Below are 25,296 nucleotides of genomic sequence, written 5' to 3' on the forward strand. Positions count from 1 at the left end.
GACGGAAGGAATGCAGGATAGAGGGAATTAAAGACTGAAGGAATAAAAGACTGAAAGACTGCTGGACTGGAGGACTGAAGAAATAAAGAACTGAAGGAATGAAAGAAAGATGGAAGTAATAACAGACGGAAGTAAATAAAGACGGAAGTAATTAAAGACGGAAGGAATGAAAGACGGAAGGAATGAAAGACTGGAGGAATGAAAGACTGGAGAAATGAAAGACTGGAGAAATGAAAGACTGGAGAAATGAAAGACTGGAGAAATGAAAGACTGGAGAAATGAAAGACTGGAGAAATGAAAGACTGGAGAAATGAAAGACTGGAGAAATGAAAGACTGGAGGAATGAAAGACTGGAGAAATGAAAGACTGCAGAAATGAACGACTGGAGAAATGAAAGACTGGAGGAATGAAAGACTGGAGGAATGAAAGACTGGAGGAATGAAAGACTGGAGAAATGAACGACTGGAGGAATGAAAGACTGGAGAAATGAAAGACTGGAGGAATGAAAGACTGGAGGAATGAAAGACTGGAGGAATGAAAGACTGAAAGACTGGAGGAATGAAAGACTGAAAGACTGGAGGAATGAAAGACTGAAAGACTGGAGGAATGAAAGACTGAAAGACTGGAGGAATGAAAGACTGAAAGACTGGAGGAATGAAAGACTGAAAGACTGGAGCAATGAAAGACTGAAAGACTGGAGCAATGAAAGACTGAAAGACTGGAGGAATGAAAGACTGAAAGACTGGAGGAATGAAAGACTGAAAGACTGGAGGAATGAATGACTGAAAGACTGGAGGAATGAAAGACTGAAAGAATGAAAGACTGAAAGACTGGAGGAGTGAAAGACTGAAAGACTGGAGGAGTGAAAGACTGGAGGAATGAAAGACTGAAAGACTGGAGGAATGAAAGACTGAAAGACTGGAGGAATGAAAGACTGAAAGACTGGAGAAATGAAAGACTGAAAGACTGGAGAAATGAAAGCCAGAAAGACTGGAGGAATGAAAGACAGAAAGACTGGAGGAATGAAAGACAGAAAGACTGGAGGAATGAAAGATTGAAGGAATGAGTGACTGAAGGAATGAAAGATTGAAGGAATGAGTGACTGAAGGAATGAAAGATTGAAGGAATGAGTGACTGAAGGAATGAAAGATTGAAGGAATGAGTGACTGAAGGAATGAAAGATGGAAGTAATTAAAGCGATTGAGGGAATGAAAAACAGAAGGAATGCAGGATTAAGGGAATGGAAGACGGAAGGAATGCAGGATAGAGGGAATTAAAGACTGAAGGAATAAAAGACTGAAAGACTGCTGGACTGGAGGACTGAAGAAATAAAGAACTGAAGGAATGAAAGAAAGATGGAAGTAATAACAGACGGAAGTAAATAAAGACGGAAGTAATTAAAGACGGAAGTAATTAAAGACGGAAGGAATGAAAGACGGAAGGAATGAAAGACGGAAGGAATGAAAGACTGGAGAAATGAAAGACTGGAGAAATGAAAGACTGGAGAAATGAAAGACTGGAGGAATGAAAGACTGGAGAAATGAAAGACTGGAGGAATGAAAGACTGGAGAAATGAAAGACTGGAGGAATGAAAGACTGGAGGAATGAAAGACTGGAGAAATGAACGACTGGAGAAATGAACGACTGGAGAAATGAAAGACTGGAGGAATGAAAGACTGGAGGAATGAAAGACTGGAGGAATGAAAGACTGGAGGAATGAAAGACTGGAGAAATGAAAGACTGGAGAAATGAACGACTGGAGGAATGAAAGACTGGAGAAATGAACGACTGGAGGAATGAAAGACTGGAGAAATGAAAGACTGGAGGAATGAAAGACTGGAGGAATGAAAGACTGAAAGACTGGAGGAATGAAAGACTGAAAGACTGGAGGAATGAAAGACTGAAAGACTGGAGGAATGAAAGACTGAAAGACTGGAGGAATGAAAGACTGAAAGACTGGAGCAATGAAAGACTGAAAGACTGGAGGAATGAAAGACTGAAAGACTGGAGGAATGAAAGACTGAAAGACTGGAGGAATGAAAGACTGAAAGACTGGAGGAATGAAAGACTGAAAGACTGGAGAAATGAAAGCCAGAAAGACTGGAGGAATGAAAGACAGAAAGACTGGAGGAATGAAAGATTGAAGGAATGAGTGACTAAAGGAATAAAAGATTGAAGGAATGAGTGACTGAAGGAATGAAAGATTGAAGGAATGAGTTACTGAAGGAATGAAAGATGGAAGTAATTAAAGCGATTGAGGGAATGAAAAACGGAAGGAATGCAGGATTAAGGGAATGGAAGACGGAAGGAATGCAGGATAGAGGGAATTAAAGACTGAAGGAATAAAAGACAGAAAGACTGGTGGACTGGAGGACTGAAGAAATAAAGAACTGAAGGAATGAAAGAAAGATGGAAGTAATAACAGACGGAAGTAAATAAAGACGGAAGTAATTAAAGACGGAAGTAATTAAAGACGGAAGTAATTAAAGACGGAAGTAATTAAAGACGGAAGTAATTAAAGACGGAGGGAATGAAAGACTGGAGGAATGAAAGACTGGAGAAATGAAAGACTGGAGAAATGAAAGACTGGAGAAATGAAAGACTGGAGAAATGAAAGACTGGAGAAATGAAAGACTGGAGAAATGAAAGACTGGAGGAATGAAAGACTGGAGGAATGAAAGACTGGAGGAATGAAAGACTGGAGAAATGAAAGACTGGAGAAATGAAAGACTGGAGAAATGAAAGACTGGAGAAATGAAAGACTGGAGGAATGAAAGACTGGAGGAATCAAATACTGGAGGAATCAAATACTGGAGGAATCAAATACTGGAGGAATCAAATACTGGAGGAATGAAAGACTGGAGAAATGAAAGACTTGAGAAATGAAAGACTTGAGAAATGAAAGACTGGAGAAATGAAAGACTGGAGAAATGAAAGACTGGAGAAATGAAAGACTGGAGAAATGAAAGACTGGAGAAATGAAAGACTGGAGAAATGAAAGACTGGAGAAATGAAAGACTGGAGGAATGAAAGACTGGAGGAATGAAAGACTGGAGGAATGAAAGACTGGAGGAATGAAAGACTGGAGGAATGAAAGACTGGAGGAATGAAAGACTGGAGGAATGAAAGACTGGAGAAATGAAAGACTGGAGGTGTGAAAAACTGGAGGAATGAAAGACTGAAAGACTGGTGGAATGAAAGACTGAAAGACTGGAGGAATGAAAGACTGAAAGACTGGAGGAATGAAAGACTGAAAGACTGGAGGAATGAAAGACTGAAAGACTGGAGGAATGAAAGACTGAAAGACTGGAGGAATGAAAGACTGAAAGACTGGAGGAATGAAAGACTGAAAGACTGGAGGAGTGAAAGACTGAAAGACTGGAGGTGTGAAAGACTGAAAGACTGGAGGAATGAAAGACTGAAAGACTGGAGGAATGAAAGACTGAAAGACTGGAGGAATGAAAGACTGAAAGACTGGAGAAATGAAAGCCAGAAAGACTGGAGGAATGAAAGACAGAAAGACTGAAGGAATGAAAGATTGAAGGAATGAGTTACTGAAGGAATGAAAGATGGAAGTAATTAAAGCGATTGAGGGAATGAAAAACGGAAGGAATGCAGGATTAAGGGAATGGAAGACGGAAGGAATGCAGGATAGAGGGAATTAAAGACTGAAGGAATAAAAGACAAAGACTGGTGGACTGGAGGACTGAAGAAATAAAGAACTGAAGGAATGAAAGAAAGATGGAAGTAATAACAGACGGAAGTAAATAAAGACGGAAGTAATTAAAGACAGAAGTAATTAAAGACGGAAGTAATTAAAGACGGAAGTAATTAAAGACGGAAGTAATTAAAGACGGAAGTAATTAAAGACGGAAGTAATTAAAGACGGAAGTAATTAAAGACGGAAGTAATTAAAGACAGAAGTAATTAAAGACGGAGGGAATTAAAGACGGAGGGAATGAAAGACTGGAGGAATGAAAGACTGGAGGAATGAAAGACTGGAGGAATGAAAGACTGGAGGAATGAAAGACTGGAGAAATGAAAGACGTGAGAAATGAAAGACTGGAGAAATGAAAGACTGGAGAAATGAAAGACGTGAGAAATGAAAGACGTGAGAAATGAAAGACTGGAGAAATGAAAGACTGGAGAAATGAAAGACTGGAGAAATGAAAGACTGGAGAAATGAAAGACTGGAGAAATGAAAGACTGGAGAAATGAAAGACTGGAGAAATGAAAGACTGGAGAAATGAAAGACTGGAGAAATGAAAGACTGCAGAAATGAAAGACTGGAGAAATGAAAGACTGGAGAAATGAAAGACTGGAGAAATGAAAGACTGGAGGAATGAAAGACTGGAGGAATGAAAGACTGGAGGAATGAAAGACTGGAGGAATGAAAGACTGGAGGAATGAAAGACTGGAGGAATGAAAGACTGGAGAAATGAAAGACTGGAGAAATGAAAGACTGGAGAAATGAAAGACTGGAGAAATGAAAGACTGGAGAAATGAAAGACTGGAGAAATGAAAGACTGGAGAAATGAAAGACTGGAGAAATGAAAGACTGGAGAAGTGAAAGACTGGAGAAATGAAAGACTGGAGAAGTGAAAGACTGGAGAAATGAAAGACTGGAGAAATGAAAGACTGGAGAAATGAAAGACTTGAGAAATGAAAGACTTGAGAAATGAAAGACTGGAGGAATGAAAGACTGGAGAAATGAAAGACTGGAGGAATGAAAGACTGGAGGAATGAAAGACTGAAGGAATGAAAGACTGAAGGAATGAAAGACTGAAGGAATGAAAGACTGAAGGAATTAAAGACTGAAGGAATTAAAGACTGAAGGAATTAAAGACTGAAGGAATTAAAGACTGAAGGAATTAAAGACTGAAGGAATTAAAGACTGAAGGAATTAAAGACTTGAGCAGATAAAGATGGGGGAATGAAAGACGGGAGGAAGGGATGAAAGACGGGAGGAAGAAATAAAACACAGGAAGATGGAATAAAAAACGGGAGGAAGGAATGAAAGACGGGAGGAAGGAATGAAATACGGGAGGAAGGAATGAAAGACGAGAGGAAGGAATGAAAGACGAGAGGAAGGATTGAAAGACGAGAGGAAGGATTGAAAGACGAGAGGAAGGATTGAAAGACGAGAGGAAGGATTGAAAGACGAGAGGAAGGATTGAAAGACGAGAGGAAGGATTGAAAGACGAGAGGAAGGATTGAAAGACGAGAGGAAGGAATGAAACACGGGAAGACGGAATGAAACACGGGAAGACGGAATGAAACACGGGAAGACGGAATGAAACACGGGAAGACGGAATGAAACACGGGAAGACGGAATGAAACACGGGAAGACGGAATGAAACACGGGAAGACGGAATGAAACACGGGAAGACGGAATGAAACACGGGAAGACGGAATGAAACACGGGAAGACGGAATGAAACACGGGAAGACGGAATGAAACACAGGAAGACGGAATGAAACACAGGAAGACGGAATGAAACACGGGAAGACGGAATGAAACACGGGAAGACGGAATGAAACACGGGAAGACGGAATGAGACACGGGAAGACTGAATGAAACACGGGAAGACGGAATGAAACACGGGAAGACGGAATGAAACACGGGAAGACGGAATGAAACACGGGATGACGGAATGAAACACGGGAAGACGGAATGAGACACGGGAAGACGGAATGAAACACGGGAAGACGGAATGAAACACGGGAAGACGGAATGAGACACGGGAAGACCGAATGAGACACGGGAAGACGGAATGAAACACGGGAAGACGGAATGAAACACGGGAAGACGGAATGAAACACGGGAAGACGGAATGAAACACGGGAAGACGGAATGAAACACGGGAAGACGGAATGAAACACGGGAAGACGGAATGAAACACGGGAAGACGAAATGAAACACGGGAAGACGAAATGAAACACGGGAAGACGGAATGAAACACGGGAAGACGGAATGAAACACGGGAAGACGGAATGAAACACAGGAAGACGGAATGAAACACAGGAAGACGGAATGAAACACAGGAAGACGGAATTAAAGTCGTGAGGAAGGAATGAAAGGCAGGAGGAAGGAATGAAAGGCAGGAGGAATCAATGAAAGGCAGGAGGAATCAATGAAAGGCAGGAGGAATCAATGAAAGGCAGGAGGAATCAATGAAAGGCAGGAAGAATCAATGAAAGGCAGGAGGAATGTAAGACGGGAGGAGGGATGAAAGACTGGAGAAGTGAATGAAGGACGGGAGGAGGGAATAAAAGACAGGAGGAGGGAATGAAAGACAGGAGGAGGGAATGACAGGCGAAAGGAATGAAAGGCGGAAGGAATGAAAGGCGGAAGGAATGAAAGCAAAAGTGAAACTTTAAGTACTTTTCAAGTCTATACAAACCCTATCGAAATATAGTTTCGATCGGAAGTATCGAAATGAAAAATCAATATTATATCAAAATCACAAATAAATTAACGATTCAGGACATGTGCTGTAAAAGTAATACGAGACACAATCTTGAAAGTAGAGGGAATATGTAGAACAAAAGTTTGTTGGTTGGGTCATATAGTAAGAATTTGTAAGTTGTTCGATTATTAGTTATAGTTGAGTCAGTCGGCATGAAATGAAAATGAAGTCAGGTCAGTTGGCATAAAATACAAGTTTGGATGTCAACATTTAAAAACTGTCCAGCATCTAAAATAGACGTTAAACTGAATATAATACGTAGGAATATATAACAATATATAATTTAGATACATCAACTAAAAAGTAAGCTAAGTGATTTTTTTATAAGACTAAGCTAAAATAAGCTAAACTAAATAAAAAACACCTAAATAAAAACAAGTAAAACATGTTTTTAAAAAACTAAAATAAAAAACTGAAAAAAAGTGAAAAAAAAAACAAAATAAAAAACTAAACTAAAATAAAAATAGAATAAAAAATTTAAAAACATTAAAAAAAACTAAAATTTAAAAAATTACATAAAAATAAAACTAAAATAAGGAAATTAAGATAAAAAACTAAAAAGAAAACTAAAAAAAATGACATGAAAAAACTGACAGAAAACCTAAAATAAAAAATAAAATAAAAAATAAAATCAAATAAAAAATAAAATAAATAAATAGAATAAATAAATAAAATAAAAAATGAAATAAAATTGAAGAAAATAAAAACGAATAAAATGAAAAACAAAAACAATAAAAACTAAAATACAAACGAAAATAAAAATAAATAAAATGAACATTAATAAAATAATGTCACCACCCCTCTCTTAGCCAGGCAAGGCCAGGTAATCCTAGTAATGAAAAATAGGAAGCTAAAATTCCTACCATCTTAATTGCCAATCGGTGTCTCCCGAGATCCTTTATTCTCAAAAATATCCCATAATTTGACTGTCTTATCCCAGGATCCACTTGCCAACTGCATTCCAAGAGGACTAAAAGCCAAACCAGAAATTGGGGCTTCATGAACAGATAAAACATCTAAGAGTCGACCACTCTTCATTGACCAAATAAAAATCTCAAAAGAGTCTCAACTTCCTGTGCAAACGATCTCTCCACTTGAATCTATTGTCAAACAGGAAAATTGTGCAGGCTGAGCTGATGTGAAAGTCCGGAAATTACAATACCTAAAATAGAAAAAAAAATATATTTTATGTATCTACATAAAGTTTTATATATTTTCAGTATTTACTTCAGTGCTCAACAGATAATATACTAAGTTATGAAAATATAACTAACTACCAAACACAACACCACATGAATATAGACAAAGCACGCCATAACATTAATTTCATGCAAAAGTCTGATACATCCTCACAAACATAAACACAAAAAGTTCTGTGTAGCTTAATTGCCATATATTATTATTATTATAACGTGCATAAAACGGAAAAAACCCATGGACATTCATGTCCATACCTTTTATGCATATCTCAATTGAAAGTAACAGAAAAAGGCAGGATAAAAAATAATTCATAAATTTTGCTGGGCATTGCCCGTCGTAAAATACATTTAAATATATTTTGATTAACGCAAATTTCATATTTATTATTATATTATATTGGATTCATTATACAATAATGATTTAAAAAAAGAGAGAGAAAAAACTTGTGCCCAACTATTGACAATCGAAACCAAAACGCTTAGCTTACAAGTTATTTTTTCCTTTGACGTTAATGCCTAAGCTATGAAGACATATTTGCAGCAAGCATAAAAGTTAAAACATTAACCAATAGTTTCTGTTATGCATGCATATTCGTAATGCCGTCGTTCGATCTTCACCTGTCAACTCCGTTTTTTGATTTTCATACTTTTGCACCGATTTTCCCTGATGGGTTTGAATATCCTATATATTAAGTTTCATGTCTGTAGATCAAAACAGACCGGACATTGTCAGCAAAATTTTTTAAACAAATATATATATATATATATGTATACATAAATATATATAGATATGTTTGTGTTTAGTATAACACTTTTATGAAAATATTACAATTTAAATATAAAAGAGAGAGAGAAACTTGTGCCCAACTATTGAGAATCCTTAATGCCTAAGCTATGAAGACATATTTGCAGCAAGTATAAAAGTTAAAACATTAGTATATATATATATATACACGCATACATAAATATACATAGAAATGTTTGTGTTTAGTATAACACTTTTATGAAAATATTACACAATTATTATTCTATTAAAGTAATCCTTTACCGTTCAAACACTGAGTTAATAAAGTTAAGAACATACAAGTTGTCTGAATATATTTACACGTTTGTTTATATAATAAAACATAAAAGAAAAAAATAGAAATAATATTACATTTTTTTTTAAAGTTGTAACAATATAAAAAAATAAACTAAAATAAATTCACTGCTCCATTATTCACTGATATGAAAGCAGATTTGGATTGTTGTTGCATTTTTATGGCATAATTTTGGTTTGTTCACTTTTTGAAAAAAAGAGAGGTTTACTCTCCAAATCATCAAAGACATTATACCATCCAGGTTATATTTAACTGTAATTTCATATTTACTGATTTATATACGAATGAGTTTTTGAAAAATAAATATACAAACATTTGTAATTTCATGTTTCTTTTTTTCGTACATCATGTCATTTCACCAACCCTATAAAGTGTCGGATGTAACGATAAAATCCTACATTCTTTACAACCTACACATGTGGGGATCATCCATTACCCAAAGCCTATTTTTGGTATTTGTTTAATCATAAACTGTTTAAATCATAGTCATTTGTTTTCCTAGTTTTGCATATGAATTACAAAATATCTGATATTTCCCCAAAACCTCTGGCCTTGATGAAGGGGAAACTAAACCTTGCTGCTATGGTTTCAAATGATCTGAAATAACAGCAAATATTTCACGGCTTTTAGACAGGAAATAGCATTATTCATCAACACAGTCTCTTAGGGTAACACACCTATTTCAACACTTTACAAAAATACAAATATCTTCATTTTAATAAAAAAAAAAACTATAAAAAAATTTATGTTTGCTATCAGTTGCTATTTAAAACTAAATATTTCTTCATGAAACTTGCAAGGATTTTTTTCTTGAATAGAGTTTAAATTTTCTAAAAGTTTCGTAAAAGTTGTTAAATAATTATTTAAAAATCTTCAATTTATTGAATAAACTTCATTTATTGGCAAAAATATTTTTCATTGAAAAAATGTGATGAAAAAAAATCATGAAACTTTCGTTTAGCGCCTTCCAGAGTTTTCCATAATCTGCGGGAACGATTTAGACAATAATATGGTAATTTACTGCATACGTACTAATATAATGTTGTTGCTACTGCTATTGCTTTGTTGATTTTTATAAAATACATCACTATAGTGTAAAGTAATTATGAATAGGACACAATTTTGACATAAATTGAATAGCACTAGATTTTCTGTTTAAAAAATCACAAATTTCCACAAAAGAATCAGATAAATAGTGAGTTTAGAGTTTGCATGCTATTAATGACAAAATGTGAAACGAGTTGATCTCTAATATAGAGATTTATGAATTCTCTTAAAGGAAAAATAAGAGGGAAAAGGAAAAGGGAGGGGGTAAAAGAAAAGGGAGGAAAAACAAAAAAGTTTACTTACTGTCCAGCAAAAGATTTCTTAGCAGATAACCAATATCATGCTTTCCTTCGATTGACCCAACTTGTACAGCGATCTGAGGATCTCAAAATGTAACCCTTGCATCCAATGCTGCCACAGCAAGTTGCTTGCCATCTGGTCAGAATGCTACGGCCAAAACTAGGAGAAAAAATATAAATCACCATTATTATATTCCGTTAAACGTCCATTTCACATACTGGCATGTGTTAGGCAGCTTTTAAAAATTGACTCCAAACTCTGACCAGCTTTTTATTTAACACACTCTTATTCTTTTCCATGGTTTTCTTCAAACTGACTATATATTATCTCAAATATCTATTAACAATACCTGTCAACCATTTCTTTAATGTGACCAAACCAAGGAGTCTCCTGTTCTGCACACACACACATCCCCATGTGTTATTTCTCCGAACACAACAGTATACATGCCTGATAAACTTTTCTCCTGTTGACATTGAAAACACTAGTGATAGCAGGGGTTCTCTCAACTAATGTCATCGACTCATAACTTTAAAGAACATTGTAAACAAACTGCATGAATAAAATATATACACAAAATAGAAACACAAAATATAGATAATAATTCCAGGTTAGTATTTTCCAGAGGTGAAGCAACCAATGAAGTTTTAGCAATGTTAATGCAAGAGTGTTCAATACCTAAGTAGAGCAAGATATACTTTTTATTTTACATAAGCTTCTATAGGTCGCTACACATTCATGAGTATGTTTCGGTCAGCCAGCTACAAGTAACTACAGATCCCTTCAAGCGATATTTCTTATACAAAAATGAAGTCCATAATGAAAATTTTACAGGAGTTTCCAGCACAGAATAACCAGGTCACATCACTGCTGATTATTCTGTGCGCGAAACAATAACCAACAACACGAATGAACCTATACATATAAGCATGCTATACAAATGAGCAAATTAGGAATAAACAAACCTGCATTATAAAAACGTATAAACATATAAACTATATAAACAAAATATTGCAGATATTGATGGCGTAAGACTAACAAAGCAATCCTCTGCCATGAACATTCATCAGAAGAAGCAGATATGTATCATCGAATATCTCCATGCAGAAAAAATTGAACCGATCAACATTCACCGACACCTGTTGAACATTTATAAAGCCGATACAGTTTATGTCAGCATAGTGAGGAGACGGGTTTGGTGATGTCAGATGTAAGGAAAGATTTTAAACTCTTCCGACTTAAGGTTACTAATACTACAATCTAAAAGGTTATCGAATCAGAAAGATACATTCCAAAATTTTATTTTAAAATTTGCATTTTTATTAAATTAGGCTTTTTACACATGATCAAAATTATAAGACCAAGGGTATAAATTATTAGATTTATGGTAATTCTAATGTTTTTAGTTTTGTTAGAAATTAGCAATCACTGTGTAAAAGTGTTACCATATCTAAAGCAAGAAAACTAACAGAAGTTGAGCGTTCTCCAATTCTAGAATTCCATGGGCAAGGTTTGTTATGGCGAGCGATAGCAGTTAAGGTAAATTACAGTAAAACTGTTATTTGCAACTTTCTAAAGAACACTGAGAATTATGGAACTGCAAAATCCTTTGGTAGACCCCCCAAAATTTATCCTCCATTGAGTAAGAGAATCAGACGGGTTGTTATGAACGACAGATGACTTTCTTCAAGTCAAATTAAGGCGGTTACAGATGCTGCTTACAGTCCAATTAACAATCAGACAACAGATACAACAAAAAGGCATGGTAAATAAAAAGCGTACACAAAGTGGACCGCTTAAGATTTGGTCATGAATACCAAACCATGGGACTTTGAGAAGTGGAAGTCCTGTTTTCTGATGAGAAAAAATTCAATCAGGATGGCCCTCATGGCTTCCAGCGATATTAGCATAGCAAAAACATGCCCTTTGAAATTTTTTCCTCACATCATAGTGGTGGAGGGTCCATAATGGTATGGGGTGAATTTTCCTACAGAGGGACAATAGAGCTCCAGGTTGTGCAGGGTCGTCAGATAGCAGCTGGTTATGTTAGTATGCTACAAAAGGCATCTTTGATGATAGATGGTCATTTCAACAGGATAATGCTTTAACCCATACTGCAAGACAGACCTGGAGCTTTATACAAGAAAATGGAGTTCATCTCACCGAATTCCTTCATGCTCAAAGGACTTAAACGCAACTGAAAATGTTCAGAGATGGATGACAACAGATGTTTATCGAAATGGCAAACAATATTAAACAAAAAATGATCTTTGTGAAGCAATCTTAATAAACTGGAGCAGGATACCCCACAGCTTAATGGAAACCCTTATTTCTAGCATACTCCAAAGAATTTTTGAAGTCATTAAAAGCAGTGGATGGCCGGCTCGCTATAATGCTGCGCGCATGCGAATGGCTGGCTCGCTATAATGCTGCACGCGCGCAAATGGCCAACTAGCCATGACGCTGCGTGCGCATGCGAATGGCCGACTCGCCATGACACTGAGTGCGCATGTGAATGGCCAAGTCGCCATGACGTTGTGTGTGTATGCACATGTCAATGGCCGTCTCACCATTACGTTGCGCTTGAGAATGGCCGACTTGTCATAATGTTGCGCGTGTGCGCACGTGACAATGGCCCACTCGCTATAACTTTGCGCGCGCGAATGGCCGACTCGCTATAATGGTGCGTGCGAATGGCCGACTCGCTATAATGGTGCGTGCGAATGGCCGACTCGCTATAATGGTGCGTGCGAATGGCCGACTCGCTATAATGGTGCGTGCGAATGGCCGACTCGCTATAATGGTGCGTGCGAATGGCCGACTCGCTATAATGGTGCGTGCGAATGGCCGAATCGCTATAATGGTGCGTGCGAATGGCCGAATCGCTATAATGGTGCGTGCGAATGGCCGACTCGCTATAATGGTGCGTGCGAATGGCCGACTCGCTATAATGGTGCGTGCGAATGGCCGACTCGCTATAATGGTGCGTGCGAATGGCCGACTCGCTATAATGGTGCGTGCGAATGGCCGACTCGCTATAATGGTGCGTGCGAATGGCCGACTCGCTATAATGGTGCGTGCGAATGGCCGACTCGCTATAATGGTGCGTGCGAATGGCCGACTCGCTATAATGGTGCGTGCGAATGGCCGACTCGCTATAATGGTGCGTGCGAATGGCCGACTCGCTATAATGGTGCGTGCGAATGGCCGAATCGCTATAATGGTGCGTGCGAAAGGCCGAATCGCTATAATGGTGCGTGCGAATAGCCGACTCGCTATAATGGTGCGTGCGAATGGCCGACTCGCTATAATGGTGCGTGCGAATGGCCGACTCGCTATAATGGTGCGTGCGAATGGCCGACTTGCTATAATGGTGCGTGCGAATGGCCGACTCGCTATAATGGTGCGTGCGAATGGCCGACTCGCTATAATGGTGCGTACGAATGGCCGACTCGCTATAATGGTGCGTGCGAATGGCCGACTCGCTATAATGGTGCGTGCGAAAGGCCGACTCGCTATAATGGTGCGTGCGAAAGGCCGACTCGCTATAATGGTGCGTGCGAAAGGCCGACTCGCTATAATGGTGCGTGCGAAAGGCCAACTCGCTATAATGGTGCGCGCGCATGCGAATGGACGACTCACTATAATGTTGCGTGCAAATGGCCAACTCGCTATAATGTTGCGCGTGTGCATTAAAAGCAGTGGAGGTAGAACTCATTAAGTTTGATTGTTCATATCATACACTATTTGTACGATAGAATTTTTGTGTCTGGTATTATAATTTTGATTATGTGCAAAAAGCCTGATTTTATAAAAATGTAAATTTCATAAATAAATCTTTGGAATGTAGCTTTTCGTTTCTATAATGTTTTAAGTTTTAGTATTGGTAACCTTAATTAAGACGAGTTTAAAATCTATCCTTAAAAAAAAAAGTTGTTTTATTTTTAAGTGGTCTTACAATTTTTTGAACAGCAGTGTATAGAACAAAAAAGATATACCAAAACAACCTATGAAAGATATACTAAAAACTTATACAAGACATAGCAAACAAACTACACAAGCTATATCAAAACGAAACAAACTATACCAAAACAATACATACCAGATATAGCAAAACCTACTAGACAAGATATATCAACAGGTAATATGCAAGATATATCAACAGGTAATATGCAAGATATATCAACAGGTAATATGCAAGATATATCAACAGGTAATATGCAAGATATATCAACAGGTAATATGCAAGATATATCAACAGGTAATATACAAGATATATCAACAGGTAATATACAAGATATATCAACAGGTAATATACAAGATATATCAACAGGTAATATACAAGATATATCAACAGGTAATATACAAGATATATCAACAGGTAATATACAAGATATATCAACAGATAATATACAAGATATATCAACAGATAATATACAAGATATATCAACAGATAATATACAAGATATATCAACAGATAATATACAAGATATATCAACAGATAATATACAAGATATATCAACAGATAATATACAAGATATATCAACAGATAATATACAAGATATATCAACAGATAATATACAAGATATATCAACAGATAATATACAAGATATATCAACAGATAATATACAAGATATATCAACAGATAATATACAAGATATATCAACAGATAATATACAAGATATATCAACAGATAATATACAAGATATATCAACAGATAATATACAAGATATATCAACAGATAATATACAAGATATATCAACAGATAATATACAAGATATATCAACAGATAATATACAAGATATATCAACAGATAATATACAAGATATATTAGCACATGATATGAAAGATATATGTTGAATATTATGTGCTGATATATGAACACATACAATACAAACACAAAACTATATTAACATAAAACACATACTAAACGAAAAAAAACTTTCCAAGGTATACAAGACATACAAACCATACTATACAAGACATGCAAACCATACAATTCAAGATATACAAAACATACTGTAGAACATATACAAAACATACTATACAAGATAGATCAATACATAGTATAAAAGATATATCAATACATACTATACATAAGACATCAAAACGTACTACACATGAGACCTCAAAACAATGTACCTTATACATCAAAACATTCTATGCAAGATATATCAAGACATACAATAAAAGCTATATAAAACTTAGCAAAAACAAACCATACCCAAAGAAAACAAGATATCAACACGAACTATACATTATACATAAAAACATATAAGATATACATCAATGCGCACTATGCAAGATGTACATCAATGCGCACTATGCAAGATGTACATCAGCGTGCACTATGCAAGATGTACACCAACGCGCACTATGCAAGATGTACACCAACGCGCACTATGCAAGACATATCAAGACAAACTATGCAAGACATATCAAGACAAACTATGCAAGACATATCAAGACAAACTATGCAAGACATATCAAGACAAACTATGCAAGACATATCAAGACAAACTATGCAAGACATATCAAGACAAACTATGCAAGACATATCAAGACAAACTATGCAAGACATATCAAGACAAACTATGCAAGACATATCAAGACAAACTATGCAAGACATATCAAGACAAACTATGCAAGACATATCAAGACAAACTATGCAAGACATATCAAGACAAACTATGCAAGACATATCAAGACAAACTATGCAAGACATATCAAGACAAACTATGCAAGACATATCAAGACAAACTATGCAAGACATATCAAGACAAACTATGCAAGACATATCAAGACAAACTATGCAAGACATATCAAGACAAACTATGCAAGACATATCAAGACAAACTATGCAAGACATATCAAGACAAACTATGCAAGACATATCAAGACAAACAATGCAAGACATATCAATACAAACTATGCAAGACATATCAAGACAAACTATGCAAGACATATCAAGACAAACTATGCAAGAAATATCAAGACAAACTATGCAAGACATATCAAGACAAACCATGCAAGACATATCAAGACAAACCATGCAAGACATATCAAGACAAACCATGCAAGACATATCAAAACAAAGACAGAAGGCATGAGAGACAGAAGGCATGAGAGACAGAAGGCATGAGAGACAGAAGGCATGAGAGACAGAAGGCATGAGAGACAGAAGGCATGAGAGACAGAAGGCATGAGAGACAGAAGGCATGAGAGACAGAAGGCATGAGAGACAGAAGGCATGAGAGACAGAAGGCATGAGAGACAGAAGGCATGAGAGACAGAAGGCATGAGAGACAGAAGGCATGAGAGACAGAAGGCATGAGAGACAGAAGGCATGAGAGACAGAAGGCATGAGAGACAGAAGGCATGAGAGACAGAAGGCATGAGAGACAGAAGGCATGAGAGACAGAAGGCATGAGAGACAGAAGGCATGAGAGACAGAAGGCATGAGAGACAGAAGGCATGAGAGACAGAAGGCATGAGAGACAGAAGGCATGAGAGACAGAAGGCATGAGAGACAGAAGGCATGAGAGACAGAAGGCATGAGAGACAGAAGGCATGAGAGACAGAAGGCATGAGAGACAGAAGGCATGAGAGACAGAAGGCATGAGAGACAGAAGGCATGAGAGACAGAAGGCATGAGAGACAGAAGGCATGAGAGACAGAAGGCATGAGAGACAGAAGGCATGAGAGACAGAAGGCATGAGAGACAGAAGGCATGAGAGACAGAAGGCATGAGAGACAGAAGGCATGAGAGACAGAAGGCATGAGAGACAGAAGGCATGAGAGACAGAAGGCATGAGAGACAGAAGGCATGAGAGACAGAAGGCATGAGAGACAGAAGGCATGAGAGACAGAAGGCATGAGAGACAGAAGGCATGAGAGACAGAAGGCATGAGAGACAGAAGGCATGAGAGACAGAAGGCATGAGAGACAGAAGGCATGAGAGACAGAAGGCATGAGAGACAGAAGGCATGAGAGACAGAAGGCATGAGAGACAGAAGGCATGAGAGACAGAAGGCATGAGAGACAGAAGGCATGAGAGACAGAAGGCATGAGAGACAGAAGGCATGAGAGGCAGAAGGCATGAGAGGCAGAAGGCATGAGAGACAGAAGGCATGAGAGACAGAAGGCATGAGAGACAGAAGGCATGAAAGACAGAAGGCATGAGAGACAGAAGGCATGAAAGACAGAAGGCATGAAAGACAGAAGGCATGAAAGACAGAAGGCATGAAAGACAGAAGGCATGAAAGACAGAAGGCATGAAAGACAGAAGGCATGAAAGACAGAAGGCATGAAAGACAGAAGGCATGAAAGACAGAAGGCATGAAAGACAGAAGGCATGAAAGACAGAAGGCATGAAAGACAGAAGGCATGAAAGACAGAAGGCATGAAAGACAGAAGGCATGAAAGACAGAAGGCATGAAAGACAGAAGGCATGAAAGACAGAAGGCATGAAAGACAGAAGGCATGAAAGACAGAAGGCATGAAAGACAGAAGGCATGAAAGACAGAAGGCATGAAAGACAGAAGGCATGAAAGACAGAAGGCATGAAAGACAGAAGGCATGAAAGACAGAAGGCGTGAAAGACAGAAGGCGTGAAAGACAGAAGGCGTGAAAGACAGAAGGCGTGAAAGACAGAAGGCGTGAAAGACAGAAGGCATGAGAGACAGAAGGCATGAGAGACAGCAGGCATGAGAGACAGAAGGCATGAGAGACAGAAGGCATGAGAGACAGAAGGCATGAGAGACAGAAGGCATGAGAGACAGAAGGCATGAGAGACAGAAGCCATGAAAGACAGAAGGCATGAAAGGCAGAAGGCATGAGAGACAGAAGGCATGAAAGACAGAAGGCATGAAAGACAGAAGGCATGAAATACAGAAGGCATGAGAGACAGAATGCATGAAAGACAGAAGGCATGACAGAGAGAACGCATGAGAGACAGAAGGCATGAAAGAGAGAAGGCATGAGAGACAGAAGCCATGAAAGAGAGAAGGCATGAGAGACAGAAGGCATGAAAGACAGAAGCCATGAAAGACAGAAGCCATGCAAGACAGAAGCCATGCAAGACAGAAGCCATGCAAGACAGAAGCCATGCAAGACAGAAGCCATGAAAGACAGAAGCCATGAAAGACAGAAGCCATGAAAGACTGAAGGCATGAAAGACAGAAGGCATGAAAGACAGAAGGCATGAAAGACAGAAGGCATGAAAGACAGAAGGCATGAAAGACAGAAGGCATGAAAGACAGAAGGCATGAAAGACAGAAGGCATGAAAGACAGAAGGCATGAAAGACAGAAGGCATGAGAGACAGAAGGCATGAGAGACAGAAGGAATGAAAGACAGAAGGCATGAAAGACAGAAGGCATGAAAGACAGAAGGCATGAAAGACAGAAGGCATGAAAGACAGAAGGCATGAAAGACAGAAGGCATGAAAGACAGAAGCCATGAAAGACAGAAGCCATGAAAGACAGAAGCCATGAAAGACAGAAGCCATGAAAGACAGAAGCCATGAAAGACAGAAGCCATGAAAGACAGAAGCCATGAAAGACAGAAGCCATGAAAGACAGAAGCCATGAAAGACAGAAGCCATGAAAGACAGAAGCCATGAAAGACAGAAGCCATGAAAGACAGAAGCCATGAAAGACAGAGGCCATGAAAGAGAGAAGCCATGAAAGACAGAAGCCATGAAAGACAGAAGCCATGAAAGACAGAAGCCATGAAAGACAGAAGCCATGAGAGACAGAAGCCATGAGAGACAGAAGGCATGACAGACAGAAGGCATGACAGACAGAAGGCATGAGAGACAGAAGGCATGAGAGACAGAAGGCATGAGAGACAGAAGGCATGAGAGACAGAAGGCATGAAAGACAGAAGGCATGAAAGACAGAAGGCATGAAAGACAGAAGGCATGAAAGACAGAAGGCATGAAAGACAGAAGGCATGAAAGACAGAAGGCATGAAAGACAGAAGGCATGAAAGACAGAAGGCATGAAAGACAGAAGGCATGAAAGACAGAAGGCATGAAAGACAGAAGGCATGAAAGACAGAAGGCATGAAAGACAGAAGGCATGAAAGACAGAAGGCATGAAAGACAGAAGGCATGAAAGACAGAAGGCATGAAAGACAGAAGGCATGAAAGACAGAAGGCATGAAAGACAGAAGGCATGAAAGACAGAAGGCATGAAAGACAGAAGGCATGAAAGACAGAAGGCATGAAAGACAGAAGGCATGAAAGACAGAAGGCATGAAAGACAGAAGGCATGAAAGACAGAAGGCATGAAAGACAGAAGGCATGAAAGACAGAAGGCATGAAAGACAGAAGGCATGAAAGACAGAAGGCATGAAAGACAGAAGGCATGAAAGACAGAAGGCATGAAAGACAGAAGGCATGAAAGACAGAAGGCATGAAAGACAGAAGGCATGAGAGACAGAAGGCATGAGAGACAGAAGGCATGAGAGACAGAAGGCATGAGAGACAGAAAGAATGAGAGACAGAAGGCATGAGAGACAGAAGGCATGAGAGACAGAAGGCATGAGAGACAGAAGGCATGAGAGACAGAAGGCATGAGAGACAGAAGGCATGAGAGACAGAAGGCATGAGAGACAGAAGGCATGAGAGACAGAAGGCATGAGAGACAGAAGGCATGAGAGACAGAAGGCATGAGAGACAGAAGGCATGAGAGACAGAAGGCATGAGAGACAGAAGGCATGAGAGACAGAAGGCATGAGAGACAGAAGGCATGAGAGACAGAAGGCATGAGAGACAGAAGGCATGAGAGACAGAAGGCATGAGAGACAGAAGGCATGAGAGACAGAAGGCATGAGAGACAGAAGCCATGAGAGACAGAAGCCATGAAAGACAGAAGCCAGGAAAGACAGAAGCCAGGAAAGACAGAAGCCAGGAAAGACAGAAGCCATGAAAGACAGAAGCCATGAAAGACAGAAGCCATGAAAGACAGAAGCCATTAAAGACAGAAGCCATGAAAGACAGAAGCCATGAAAGACAGAAGCCATGAAAGACAGAAGCCATGAAAGACAGAAGCCATGAAAGACAGAAGCCATGAAAGACAGAAGCCATGAAAGACAGAAGCCATGAAAGACAGAAGCCATGAAAGACAGAAGGCATGAAAGAGAGAAGGCATGAGAGACAGAAGCCATGAAAGACAGAAGGCATGAAAGACAGAAGGCATGAAAGACAGAAGCCATGAAAGAGAGAAGGCATGAGAGACAGAAGGCATGAGAGACAGAAGGCATGAAAGAGAGAAGGCATGAGAGACAGAAGCCATGAAAGACAGAAGGCATGAAAGACAGAAGCCATGAAAGACAGAAGGCATGAAAGACAGAAGGCATGAAAGACAGAAGGCATGAAAGACAGAAGCCATAAAAGACAGAAGGCATGAAAGACAGAAGGCATGAAAGACAGAAGGCATGAAAGACAGAAGGCATGAAAGACAGAAGGCATGAAAGACAGAAGGCATGAAAGACAGAAGGCATGAAAGACAGAAGGCATGAAAGACAGAAGGCATGAAAGACAGAAGGCATGAAAGACAGAAGGCATGAAAGACAGAAGGCATGAAAGACAGAAGGCATGAAAGACAGAAGGCATGAAAGACAGAAGGCATGAAAGACAGAAGGCATGAAAGACAGAAGGCATGAAAGACAGAAGGCATGAAAGACAGAAGGCATGAAAGACAGAAGGCATGAAAGACAGAAGGCATGAAAGACAGAAGGCATGAAAGACAGAAGGCATGAAAGACAGAAGGCATGAAAGACAGAAGGCATGAAAGACAGAAGGCATGAAAGACAGAAGGCATGAAAGACAGAAGGCATGAAAGACAGAAGGCATGAAAGACAGAAGGCATGAAAGACAGAAGGCATGAAAGACAGAAGGCATGAAAGACAGAAGGCATGAAAGACAGAAGGCATGAAAGACAGAAGGCATGAAAGACAGAAGGCATGAAAGACAGAAGGCATGAAAGACAGAAGGCATGAAAGACAGAAGGCATGAAAGACAGAAGGCATGAAAGACAGAAGGCATGAAAGACAGAAGGCATGAAAGACAGAAGGCATGAAAGACAGAAGGCATGAAAGACAGAAGGCATGAAAGACAGAAGGCATGAAAGACAGAAGGCATGAAAGACAGAAGGCATGAAAGACAGAAGGCATGAAAGACAGAAGGCATGAAAGACAGAAGGCATGAAAGACAGAAGGCATGAAAGACAGAAGGCATGAAAGACAGAAGGCATGAAAGACAGAAGGCATGAAAGACAGAAGGCATGAAAGACAGAAGGCATGAAAGACAGAAGGCATGAAAGACAGAAGGCATGAAAGACAGAAGGCATGAAAGACAGAAGGCATGAAAGACAGAAGGCATGAAAGACAGAAGGCATGAAAGACAGAAGGCATGAAAGACAGAAGGCATGAAAGACAGAAGGCATGAAAGACAGAAGGCATGAAAGACAGAAGGCATGAAAGACAGAAGGCATGAAAGACAGAAGGCATGAAAGACAGAAGGCATGAAAGACAGAAGGCATGAAAGACAGAAGGCATGAAAGACAGAAGGCATGAAAGACAGAAGGCATGAAAGACAGAAGGCATGAAAGACAGAAGGCATGAAAGACAGAAGGCATGAAAGACAGAAGGCATGAAAGACAGAAGGCATGAAAGACAGAAGGCATGAAAGACAGAAGGCATGAAAGACAGAAGGCATGAAAGACAGAAGGCATGAAAGACAGAAGGCATGAAAGACAGAAGGCATGAAAGACAGAAGGCATGAAAGACAGAAGGCATGAGAGACAGAAGGCATGAGAGACAGAAGGCATGAGAGACAGAAGGCATGAGAGACAGAAGGCATGAGAGACAGAAGGCATGAGAGACAGAAGGCATGAGAGACAGAAGGCATGAGAGACAGAAGGCATGAGAGACAGAAGGCATGAGAGACAGAAGGCATGAGAGACAGAAGGCATGAGAGACAGAAGGCATGAGAGACAGAAGGCATGAGAGACAGAAGGCATGAGAGACAGAAGGCATGAGAGACAGAAGGCATGAGAGACAGAAGGCATGAGAGACAGAAGGCATGAGAGACAGAAGGCATGAGAGACAGAAGGCATGAAAGACAGAAGGCATGAAAGACAGAAGGCATGAAAGACAGAAGGCCTGAAAGACAGAAGGCCTGAAAGACAGAAGGCATGAAAGACAGAAGGCATGAAAGACAGAAGGCATGAAAGACAGAAGGCATGAAAGACAGAAGGCATGAAAGACAGAAGGCATGAAAGACAGAAGGCATGAGAGACAGAAGGCATGAGAGACAGAAGGCATGAAAGACAGAAGGCATGAAAGACAGAAGGCATGAGAGACAGAAGGCATGAGAGACAGAAGGCATGAGAGACAGAAGGCATGAGAGACAGAAGGCATGAGAGACAGAAGGCATGAGAGACAGAAGGCATGAGAGACAGAAGGCATGAGAGACAGAAGGCATGAGAGACAGAAGGCATGAGAGACAGAAGGCATGAGAGACAGAAGGCATGAGAGACAGAAGGCATGAGAGACAGAAGGCATGAGAGACAGAAGGCATGAGAGACAGAAGGCATGAGAGACAGAAGGCATGAGAGACAGAAGGCATAAAAGACAGAAGGCATGAGAGACAGAAGGCATGAGAGACAGAAGGCATGAAAGACAGAAGGCATGAAAGGCAAAAGGCATGAAAGGCAGAAGGCATGAAAGGCAGAAGGCATGAAAGGCAGAAGGCATGAAAGGCAGAAGGCATGAAAGGCAGAAGGCATGAAAGGCAGAAGGCATGAAAGACAGAAGGCATGAAAGACAGAAGGCATGAAAGACAGAAGGCATGAAAGACAGAAGGCATGAAAGACAGAAGGCATGAAAGACAGAAGGCATGAAATACAGAAGGCATGAAAGACAGAAGGCATGAAAGACAGAAGGCATGAAAGACAGAAGGCATGAAAGACAGAAGGCATGAAAGACAGAAGGCATGAAAGACAGAAGGCATGAAAGACAGAAGGCATGAAAGACAGAAGGCATGAAAGACAGAAGGCATGAAAGACAGAAGGCATGAAAGACAGAAGGCATGAAAGACAGTAGGCATGAAAGACAGAAGGCATGAAAGACAGAAGGCATGAAAGACAGAAGGCATGAAAGACAGAAGGCATGAAAGACAGAAGGCATGAAAGACAGAAGGCATGAAAGACAGAAGGCATGAAAGACAGAAGGCATGAAAGACAGAAGGCATGAAAGACAGAAGGCATGAAAGACAGAAGGCATGAAAGACAGAAGGCATGAAAGACAGAAGGCATGAAAGACAGAAGGCATGAAAGACAGAAGGCATGAAAGACAGAAGGCATGAAAGACAGAAGGCATGAAAGACAGAAGGCATGAAAGACAGAAGGCATGAAAGACAGAAGGCATGAAAGACAGAAGGCATGAAAGACAGAAGGCATGAAAGACAGAAGGCATGAAAGACAGAAGGCATGAAAGACAGAAGGCATGAAAGACAGAAGGCATGAAAGACAGAAGGCATGAAAGACAGAAGGCATGAAAGACAGAAGGCATGAAAGACAGAAGGCATGAAAGACAGAAGGCATGAAAGACAGAAGGCATGAAAGACAGAAGGCATGAAAGACAGAAGGCATGAAAGACAGAAGGCATGAAAGACAGAAGGCATGAAAGACAGAAGGCATGAAAGACAGAAGGCATGAAAGACAGAAGGCATGAAAGACAGAAGGCATGAAAGACAGAAGGCATGAAAGACAGAAGGCATGAAAGACAGAAGGCATGAAAGACAGAAGGCATGAAAGACAGAAGGCATGAAAGACAGAAGGCATGACAGACAGACCACGTGACAGACAGACCACGTGACAGACAGAAGGCATGACAGACAGAAGGCATGAGAGACAGAAGCCATGAGAGACAGAAGGCATGAGAGACAGAAGCCATGAGAGACAGAAGCCATGAGAGACAGAAGCCATGAGAGACAGAAGCCATGAGAGACAGAAGCCATGAGAGACAGAAGCCATGAAAGACAGAAGCCATGAAAGACAGAAGCCATGAAAGACAGAAGCCATGAAAGACAGAAGCCATGAAAGACAGAAGCCATGAAAGACAGAAGCCATGAAAGACAGAAGCCATGAAAGACAGAAGCCATGAAAGACAGAAGCCATGAAAGACAGAAGCCATGAAAGACAGAAGCCATGAAAGACAGAAGCCATGAAAGACAGAAGCCATGAAAGACAGAAGCCATGAAAGACAGAAGCCATGAAAGACAGAAGCCATGAAAGACAGAAGCCATGAAAGACAGAAGCCATGAAAGACAGAAGCCATGAAAGACAGAAGCCATGAAAGACAGAAGCCATGAAAGACAGAAGCCATGAAAGACAGAAGCCATGAAAGACAGAAGCCATGAAAGTCAGAAGCCATGAAAGACAGAAGCCATGAAAGACAGAAGCCATGAAAGACAGAAGCCATGAAAGACAGAAGCCATGAAAGACAGAAGCCATGAAAGACAGAAGCCATGAAAGACAGAAGCCATGAAAGACAGAAGCCATGAAAGACAGAAGCCATGAAAGACAGAAGCCATGAAAGACAGAAGCCATGAAAGACAGAAGCCATGAAAGACAGAAGCCATGAAAGACAGAAGCCATGAAAGACAGAAGCCATGAAAGACAGAAGCCATGAAAGACAGAAGCCATGAAAGACAGAAGCCATGAGAGACAGAAGCCATGAGAGACAGAAGCCATGAGAGACAGAAGCCATGAGAGACAGAAGCCATGAGAGACAGAAGGCATGAGAGACAGAAGGCATGAGAGACAGAAGGCATGAGAGACAGAAGGCATGAGAGACAGAAGGCATGAGAGACAGAAGGCATGAGAGACAGAAGGCATGAGAGACAGAAGGCATGAGAGACAGAAGGCATGAGAGACAGAAGGCATGAGAGACAGAAGGCATGAGAGACAGAAGGCATGAGAGACAGAAGGCATGAGAGACAGAAGGCATGAGAGACAGAAGGCATGAGAGACAGAAGGCATGAGAGACAGAAGGCATGAGAGACAGAAGGCATGAGAGACAGAAGGCATGAGAGACAGAAGGCATGAGAGACAGAAGGCATGAGAGACAGAAGGCATGAGAGACAGAAGGCATGAGAGACAGAAGGCATG

General features: G+C 39.9%; 1 protein-coding gene across 1 annotated transcript in view; it reads right to left on the bottom strand.

The window, feature by feature from the left end:
• Positions 1-25,296, bottom strand: part of LOC145254559 (periodic tryptophan protein 2 homolog) — a 65,513-nt gene that overhangs the window by 29,881 nt on the left and 10,336 nt on the right. Inside the window, exons 2-3 of the mRNA XM_080113107.1 lie at positions 10,119-10,274; positions 7,333-7,631 (exon numbers count right to left, since the gene is read on the bottom strand). Coding sequence (XP_079969233.1) covers positions 10,255-10,274 — 20 coding nt within the window. The 3' untranslated portion in view covers positions 7,333-7,631; positions 10,119-10,254. The remainder of the gene's footprint in view (positions 1-7,332; positions 7,632-10,118; positions 10,275-25,296) is intronic.

The sequence above is a fragment of the Euprymna scolopes genome, chromosome 3 (genome assembly GCF_053919585.1).
Source record: "Euprymna scolopes isolate OS-2025 chromosome 3, ASM5391958v1, whole genome shotgun sequence".
In the NCBI taxonomy this organism is placed as follows: Eukaryota; Metazoa; Mollusca; class Cephalopoda; order Sepiida; family Sepiolidae; genus Euprymna; species Euprymna scolopes.